The sequence below is a fragment of the Lactuca virosa genome, chromosome 9 (genome assembly GCF_052849685.1).
Source record: "Lactuca virosa cultivar CGN04683 chromosome 9, Lactuca_virosa_CGN04683_v6, whole genome shotgun sequence".
NCBI classification, from domain to species: Eukaryota; Viridiplantae; Streptophyta; class Magnoliopsida; order Asterales; family Asteraceae; genus Lactuca; species Lactuca virosa.
The window spans coordinates 66,905,227-66,915,254 of record NC_136434.1 but is presented as its reverse complement, the minus strand read 5'-3'; the positions used below and the strand labels follow the sequence as shown (position 1 = coordinate 66,915,254).

Genomic DNA, 10,028 nt, shown 5'->3' with positions numbered 1-10,028 from the left:
TCTTAATATACACAGAATAATATAACATCATAAGTCACAAAGACAGAATGCATAATAACACATATCTCAATATAAGCAAATAAGACCCTCCGGTTAATAATACGAATAAGACCCTCCGGTCAATAACACGATTAAGTCCCTCCGGTCACACATAAATTACCACACAGGTAAGTATAGTGAGAAGACTCACCTCGAATGTTGAGGCTTAGTGAAAGAAATCCCTAGCTGCTTCCCTGACGACTTCCCGATCTATTAGTAGAAAATAACATCCAATTAGCAATTGGGTTCCGACCTATGGCCCATAATCCAAACTTAGGGTAAAATGACCATTTTACCCTTGGTCCATCTTGAACCAAAACGGAGGCCCAAATCCAACGATCCACAAAGGCCCACTAATGGCCTAATTTTCCAAATTGGGCCCAACCCCAAGAACACAAGCAAAATGGACCAGAAAGGTCTAGAAATGAAGTCAGTTTACTGGATCTACACTTGGAACAACTTTCCTTGCGACAAAGGAAACCTTCTTGATCTTGAAGCTTAACCAAAAACACCAAAATTAGCACCAAAAATGGTTCAAGGAAAGATGATAAGCTCACAACACTCAAATGAGGCTAGGGTTTCTCTCAAGGGATGTTTTAGGGCTAATAGAAGCTAAAAAATAATAACCCATATGGGTTAAGGTGCTTTAAATAGTCCCACAAACCCTAAAAGTCGTTCAACCCATGTGCATGGGCGCCTGGACATAAATTTCCAGTTTTTCAGTTTACAGACTTTCAACGAATAAGCAGTTTTAAGTCATAATAAAATACGTATGAGGAATTCATATGTTACAGTTTATATTAATAACTTGTGGACACTTAATTTCTAAAATACACATGTATTATATTACCACTTAACTCTAACTTCATTTAGCTTAAATTAATCGTATGTTTCATAAGAAACACTAATGTATGATTGGTACCAGGGTCCCGTGTCTAAAAACGACATGTTATATTGTACTTTTTGGTTGTGGTGTTAGTATCATAATATGAAACAAGATGAAAACAACTTGCCAAGATAATAAATTATGTATACAAATAGTCACCTGACCAAGTAGAAAAATGTTGAAAAATAATTCATTAGTGTGGTTTTATGACTATTTTGTAATGTTATTTTACATGTTAAATACAATTACATTTTGTATGATAACATTTTCTACACTAAAACATTAAGTCTCTACATTTTAAATTATGTAGTATGATAGATATAAAATAAATCTATAAATTAAAAGATTAAAGTGAAACTTTAGGGGTCATGTAATTTATCATATGTTACAATTATGAGAATTTATAACACATTTAAAAGATGTACTATATGGAAATTGAGCATAAATTACCACACAGGTAAGTATAGTGAGAAGACTCACCTCGAATGTTGAGGCTTAGTGAAAGAAATCCCTAGCTGCTTCCCTGACGACTTCCCGATCTATTAGTAGAAAATAACATCCAATTAGCAATTGGGTTCCGACCTATGGCCCATAATCCAAACTTAGGGTAAAATGACCATTTTACCCTTGGTCCATCTTGAACCAAAACGGAGGCCCAAATCCAACGATCCACAAAGGCCCACTAATGGCCTAATTTTCCAAATTGGGCCCAACCCCAAGAACACAAGCAAAATGGACCAGAAAGGTCTAGAAATGAAGTCAGTTTACTGGATCTACACTTGGAACAACTTTCCTTGCGACAAAGGAAACCTTCTTGATCTTGAAGCTTAACCAAAAACACCAAAATTAGCACAAAAAATGGTTCAAGGAAAGATGATAAGCTCACAACACTCAAATGAGGCTAGGGTTTCTCTCAAGGGATGTTTTAGGGCTAATAGAAGCTAAAAAATAATAACCCATATGGGTTAAGGTGCTTTAAATAGTCCCACAAACCCTAAAAGTCGTTCAACCCATGTGCATGGGCGCCTGGACATAAATTTCCAGTTTTTCAGTTTACAGACTTTCAACGAATAAGCAGTTTTAAGTCATAATAAAATACGTATGAGGAATTCATATGTTACAGTTTATATTAATAACTTGTGGACACTTAATTTCTAAAATACACATGTATTATATTACCACTTAACTCTAACTTCATTTAGCTTAAATTAATCGTATGTTTCATAAGAAACACTAATGTATGATTGGTACCAGGGTCCCGTGTCTAAAAACGACATGTTATATTGTACTTTTTGGTTGTGGTGTTAGTATCATAATATGAAACAAGATGAAAACAACTTGCCAAGATAATAAATTATGTATACAAATAGTCACCTGACCAAGTAGAAAAATGTTGAAAAATAATTCATTAGTGTGGTTTTATGACTATTTTGTAATGTTATTTTACATGTTAAATACAATTACATTTTGTATGATAACATTTTCTACACTAAAACATTAAGTCTCTACATTTTAAATTATGTAGTATGATAGATATAAAATAAATCTATAAATTAAAAGATTAAAGTGAAACTTTAGGGGTCATGTAATTTATCATATGTTACAATTATGAGAATTTATAACACATTTAAAAGATGTACTATATGGAAATTGAGCATAAATTACCACACAGGTAAGTATAGTGAGAAGACTCACCTCGAATGTTGAGGCTTAGTGAAAGAAATCCCTAGCTGCTTCCCTGACGACTTCCCGATCTATTAGTAGAAAATAACATCCAATTAGCAATTGGGTTCCGACCTATGGCCCATAATCCAAACTTAGGGTAAAATGACCATTTTACCCTTGGTCCATCTTGAACCAAAACGGAGGCCCAAATCCAACGATCCACAAAGGCCCACTAATGGCCTAATTTTCCAAATTGGGCCCAACCCCAAGAACACAAGCAAAATGGACCAGAAAGGTCTAGAAATGAAGTCAGTTTACTGGATCTACACTTGGAACAACTTTCCTTGCGACAAAGGAAACCTTCTTGATCTTGAAGCTTAACCAAAAACACCAAAATTAGCACAAAAAATGGTTCAAGGAAAGATGATAAGCTCACAACACTCAAATGAGGCTAGGGTTTCTCTCAAGGGATGTTTTAGGGCTAATAGAAGCTAAAAAATAATAACCCATATGGGTTAAGGTGCTTTAAATAGTCCCACAAACCCTAAAAGTCGTTCAACCCATGTGCATGGGCGCCTGGACATAAATTTCCAGTTTTTCAGTTTACAGACTTTCAACGAATAAGCAGTTTTAAGTCATAATAAAATACGTATGAGGAATTCATATGTTACAGTTTATATTAATAACTTGTGGACACTTAATTTCTAAAATACACATGTATTATATTACCACTTAACTCTAACTTCATTTAGCTTAAATTAATCGTATGTTTCATAAGAAACACTAATGTATGATTGGTACCAGGGTCCCGTGTCTAAAAACGACATGTTATATTGTACTTTTTGGTTGTGGTGTTAGTATCATAATATGAAACAAGATGAAAACAACTTGCCAAGATAATAAATTATGTATACAAATAGTCACCTGACCAAGTAGAAAAATGTTGAAAAATAATTCATTAGTGTGGTTTTATGACTATTTTGTAATGTTATTTTACATGTTAAATACAATTACATTTTGTATGATAACATTTTCTACACTAAAACATTAAGTCTCTACATTTTAAATTATGTAGTATGATAGATATAAAATAAATCTATAAATTAAAAGATTAAAGTGAAACTTTAGGGGTCATGTAATTTATCATATGTTACAATTATGAGAATTTATAACACATTTAAAAGATGTACTATATGGAAATGAGCATCATGTTCATTTACCTCTACAGTTTCTTTTTAAACATAATCATAATGTGTGAACAAGATCTATTTATCAATAACTTAGTAAAGCATATTTATGGAAGTGAAAAGAATCATGAGATTGTCAACTACAAAATCAATAAAGCGCCTTTATAGAAGTGAAAATAATCTTGGAATCATCAATGAACTCTAAAAGCAAGAAGTATCTTCTCCAAATAATTGTTCTTCACTTGATTTAACATCTATCAAATTTATGTTTAATTGATCATGTCATTATGCCTAATAACATCATATATACAAACTACGCAGTTTTTAAAAAACAAGAAGGAAACCCGTAAATTACCTTAAAAATAACTACCAAGTAAAATGTCTAAAAAAGCTAGTTTACACTTTACATATTACTCGTCTTGTTATAAGGTGGTCGACAACTCCTGTTTACCTATATTGACACGGAGTCCACGATGGGAAATGACAAATTTGTCATTTTCCACTTATCACACACGTGACATCCAACAAATCAAAACCCAACGCTTTTCATGAACAATTTTAATTGCGTAACAGTCCCTCAAGTTCATAAACATGGTTGGATATTTTCATATTATGAATAATTTATCATCCACACCCAATACGTATTTATTATTGAGAAATACTTTTTTGTTATTCATCTTTTAGCTATTTCGTGTTTATTTATGATGGTATATCAATATTAAAACAAGGAGAAATGAGCTGTTATTATGCTTATTTCAAATTTTTAAACCTACTATATAAATGATAAACCATATCATCTTAATGTTCACCTCAGTTTGCTACAAGACCTACATATGTGATCAATAGCAGAAAACTAGTAATATTTTAGATGTTTTAAAGTTTGAACCCTAAACTCATGTGCGGAATTTCACCTATCAATCATTAGATTCTTATTGTAGACGTTAAACCTATTATATATCAGCTAATATAAAGACAATCAGATAACAAATAGTGTCTATTATTTTGATATCTATATATGTATGCATACTTTCAATAAAATATATTTTACAATGAATAATAAAAAAAAATTAGACATGTCACCGCATATAGCATTTTTATATACAAAAAAGGTATTAAATTACAAGGGATTAAGTAGCATTTACCCAAACTACAAGGACGAGATACACATCACCTGTTCATCGCCTATGTACTCTGCAACACCAGGACATGTGTACATCACAAAAGGGTAAATTTGTCATATCAATTACCCAACAGTCCACGTGAGAAAACACCAGTCTCTTACGGCACGTGTCACCTCACGCCTAAAACCTGTACCGAATTTAACCGTTCGCATACTATTTGTTTCCTCACTTTCTCTCTCTCTATAACCACTCTCTCCCTCACACAGTCGCAACCTGGACTCCACCGCTCTCCTCCATCTTCTCTCTAAATCTCTCTTCCGTAACAGCCGTCGGAGTTAATGTGACGACCACAGCCATGTCAGAGAGCTTGGAGAACGATTACAAGCTCTGTGAAGAGCTCGGCCGAGGTCAGTTCGGGATCATATATCGTTGTTTTTCACTAACTTCTGGTGAAGCTTTTGCATGTAAATCGATTGACAAGCGTCTCCTCTCTGACTCCACGGATCGGGAATGCATCAACAAAGAGCCGAAAGTCCTCCGCGTCCTCGCCGGAAACGCTCATGTGATTCAGATTCATCGTCTCTACGAAGACGAGAACTGGATCCATATGGTGGTTGATCTTTGTGATGGTCCGGATCTCTACGATCGCATCTCAAAACGCGGTGGTGCGTTTTCAGAGTCTGAAGCGGTTTCGATTTTCACTCAGTTGATTGAAGCGATTAGTTATTGTCATAGATTAGGCATTGCACATCGGGACATTAAGCCGGATAATGTGTTGTTTGATTCAACCGGGAAATTGAAGCTGGCGGACTTTGGATCGGCGGAGTGGTTCGGGATGAATGAGCGTGGAACGATGACCGGAGTAGTCGGCACGCCGTACTATGTTGCACCGGAGGTTTTGTTGGGGAGAGAGTATAATGAGAAGGTCGACGTTTGGAGTGCCGGTGTAATTCTGTACATTTTATTAGGCGGAGTTCCTCCATTTTATGGTGAAACGTCGGTGGAGACATTTGAGGCTGTTTTGCGAGGGAATTTAAGGTTTCCGGCGAGAATTTTCAGGTCAGTTTCACCGGAAGCGAAGGATCTGTTGCGGAAAATGCTTTGCAAGGATGCTTCTAGGCGATTTTCAGTCGAACAAGTTTCAAGTAAGGCATATAACTCGTTTTCTTCTAAGATTTATTTTAATAATTTGAAAATCTGTGAGTGTTTGTTGGGTATTGAATGATTTTGTTGAATATTCTTGAAGGGCATCCATGGGTTATAAATGGAGGTGCGAATCGATCAAGTGGCTGATTTAAACTGAAATATGCTCCTTTCTTCTTCAAGCTATAAAGAAAGCATAAGAAGTAAGATAAAGCTAGCTTGTAGGTGAATAAGGTAATGAGTTTTGTAAATGTTTGGAGAATAAATAATGACGAGAGAAGTAAACGTTGTAAATATGGTAAGAGATGAGAAACTAGTCAACTAGGAGGGAGGGATAGAACTTTGCAATGAGTTATGATGATGAGAATGTACTTGACCTTCTTTTTGTAGAAAAGATATGGAATCGTCTATCTTTGTCTAGAATTCAATTGTTGCATGATGATGATAACCACATGTGTTAACAATGGAATCAAAATTTATACACTCTTATAACTATTGTTGCATGATGATGATAACCACATGTGTTAACAATGGAATCAAAATTTATACACTCTTATAACTTGTTATTCACTCAAACCCCAAGTCTTGAATTAATACTAAACATACAAAGTTCAATTGTGTTCAACAATGAATAAAAATACCAAATATTCAAATTTTAATTGAATTCTTCTAATATCAAAATACCATAAAACTTAAATATTAAAAAAAAAAAAAGTTCTAACACATTCTAGTATTTATGAATGGAATTCAAATCAACACTTTCCAACACAACCGATCATTATCTTCATTCACTGCAGTGTCGCACAATTTTTACCAGTCATACAATTTTTACCAATAGACACATAAGCTATAGTGCCATTTTTATTAATGACAAAAATGGTTAGGGCGTTTTAACATTACCATCGGTAAATGAGAAAGAAATAGTGAGAATTTGAATGGTAAAAGAGGAAAGAGAAATCAATAAACTTCCACCGATGAAAACTACCGACGGTAAATCAAATGGTTAAGGTTGGTGTTCACCGGCGGTAATATGCTCCACGTATGCATACCGCCGGTAATATCATTACCACACCCCACAGTCTTATAGGTAAATACCACACCCCACAGTCTTATAGGTAAAAAGTAAACATTATTATATAATCATGAACTAATTAAATATAAAATGTACAATTATAAGCTAATCATTAGTTAGTTACAGAAAAAAAACCAATATGCAATCATTAGGGGTATGAATATTCTAACTATGTCATTATATATATTTTTCGGTTAGTTTTATAAAACATTATTTTTTATTAACTAGTTTTTCATACAACAACTATTTTTCAGCTAATATCTCAAACGTATAAACATTTTTTAAACACGATTGTTTTCTATACATCCCTTAAAAACTTAAAGTTCAATTGTAACGCCGTAAATTTTCAAACAAAATTTTCATTTTCAAAACCACATAATTCTCAATATCACATTTCAAAAAAACCACAATTGTCAAATTGTCAAAAACAAAAATTCATAAATTGTTTGATAAATTCCAAGATCCTCAAAATCATAAACTCCATCTCGTGTGTACAATCAAGCCGGCTCCTTCCCGCGATCCTAAGAAGTACCTGAAACACATATCACTTAACACGATAAACACAAAGCTTAGTGAGTTCCCCAAAATACCACACGCAACAATTAGCCTCTCATGGTTATAACTCGATAAGGACCCTCCGGTCATGTGTTCCAGTGAGGACCCTCCGGTCTCACAACTCGGGTTGGACCCTCCGGTCCTAACCAACAAAGCACAGAATAATATACAACATAAATCACAAAGACAAATACACGATATCACATAACACAATATAATCATATAAGACCCTTCGGTCACACAGTATCACCACTCAGGTAAGTATAGTGAGAAGACTCACCTTGTAAGTAAGCGAGTAAGCCTTGTACCCCTCGAACAGTCTAATCCCCGCCTACATGCCATAATCATCTCTAATTAACACTTATAACCACAACTCTAAATAAATTAAGCTAACCCTCACTCTAACTCTTGGAATGGGTAAAAGACCATTTTACCCTTCCGTGGTCTCCACAATCCATGTCTTGACCAACCCTAACGTCAACATAAGTCAACACTCGAGTCAACAGTCCATGTTGACCCAACTCATCGAGTGCATCTATGTGACTCGTCGAGTTCCCTCGTTTCCTCAGAAATGTCGTGAAAAACCAACTTAACTCGTCGATTTGTCTCGTCAACTCACCGAGTTACAACGTGTACAGACTCATCGGGGAAAACCCTAACCGACTCGTCGAGTCGGCTCACCAACTCGTCGAGTCCCTTCAGTCCATTTTCTTATTCAGACGATTTCAGGCAGAAATAAGGTCTCATACTCTGGATCTAGCCTTCTAAGACTGAATCATCACGTAAAGCTGCAAGCTTTACGTTCATGCATGGCATCTAGGGCTCAAAATGCCAAAACAAGCTCCATAAAGGTTTTCATGCATGAAAACTTGCCCAAAGCTTGTAAAGCTTAGATCTTTGGGCTCATGGGACCTCATTTTGTCCAGATCTGGAGCCTCAACCCCATGGCAAGCTCCAGCAACTCAAGAACCACAAGATAAGGGGGGAAAAAGCCCTAAAACTCCCTTGAAAGAGATCTATCAAAGACATGTGGTAGCTTTTTACCTCCAAATTGAAGCTAGCACAGAGAAACACTTGATCCACAAGCCTCTTCTCGTTCCAAGGCTGGATGCTCTTCACTCCTCTTCCAAATGTGCACTAAAACACCCAAAGTTAGCTCCTCTCTCTCTCTCTCTCACAAATGGATACACATGATTAGGGTTTCTCACAGAGGGTTGCGATGCTAAGGGAGGCGGAAATGAGGGCTTAAGGTCCTTTAAATAGGACACAAACCCTGGAAATTAGGGTTTTCTCACCCAGCTCCTACTCGTCGAGTCGGGGTCCTCTGACTCGTCGAGTAGACTCTAAAATCCTGCAGCCATTACACTCTCTACTCGGCGAGTTGGTGCTCCCAACTCGTCGAGTTGCCCTGTCGAAATGGATAAAATTAATTAAATAATATACATGGGACTCGGGATGTTACAATTCTCCCCCACTAGAATCAAACTTCGCCCTCGAAGTCATCCTCCGGAAACAACTCGGGGTACTGCTCTCGCATCTCGGACTCCGGCTCCCAAGTCCACCCGGATTCCTTCCGATGCTGCCACTGAACCTGAACCAAGGGAACCTCTTTGTTCCTCAAGACTTTCACCTTCCTATCCATGATCGCCATCGGTCTCTCAATGTAATTCAGGCTTTCATCAACCTGAATGTCCTCTAAAGGGACCACTGCCGTCTCATCGGGTACACACTTTCTCAGCTGAGATACATGGAAGGTGTTATGAATATGGCTCAAATCTGCTGGTAGCTCTAACCGATAAGCTACCTTCCCCACACGAGCGATCACTCTGAATGGACCGATATATCTAGGACCCAACTTTCCTTGTTTCCTGAATCGGATCACCCCTTTTCATGGGGATGCCTTCAGGAGGACAAAATCTACGACCTGGAACTCCAGTTCGGATCGTCGTCGGTCTGCGTAACTCTTCTGACGACTTTGGGCTGTCAGTTTCGTCTGTCTGACCTGTTGAATCTGTTCAGTCGTCTTGAGCACTATCTCAGTGCTCCCCATCACCCTCTGCCCTACCTCTCCCCAACAAATGGGAGTTCGGCATCTCCTCCCATACAAAAGCTCGAAGGGAGACATACCGATACTGGAGTGATGGCTATTGTTGTATGAAAACTCAGCCAAGGGCAAATATATGTCCCAACTTCCACCGAAGTCCATAACACATGCACGCAACATGTCCTCGAGCGTCTGAATCATCCGCTCACTCTGTTCGTCTGTCTGCGGGTGATAGGTTGTACTGAAGTGCAGCCGGGTACCCAACTCATCATGAAATTTCTTCCAGAACATGGAAGTAAATCGTACATCCCGATCT

The 10,028-nt window shown here is 36.9% G+C and overlaps 1 protein-coding gene across 1 annotated transcript; it reads left to right on the top strand.

The window, feature by feature from the left end:
- The first annotated feature begins 5,130 nt into the window (after nt 1-5,130).
- Nucleotides 5,131-6,464, top strand: LOC145138075 (phosphoenolpyruvate carboxylase kinase 2-like). Its single transcript, XM_079072223.1, has 2 exons — nt 5,131-6,043; nt 6,145-6,464. Exons 1-2 carry the CDS (start codon nt 5,254-5,256, stop codon nt 6,189-6,191), a joined length of 837 nt encoding a protein of 278 aa, XP_078928349.1. The 5' UTR covers nt 5,131-5,253; the 3' UTR covers nt 6,192-6,464.
- The last annotated feature ends 3,564 nt before the right edge of the window (nt 6,465-10,028 follow it).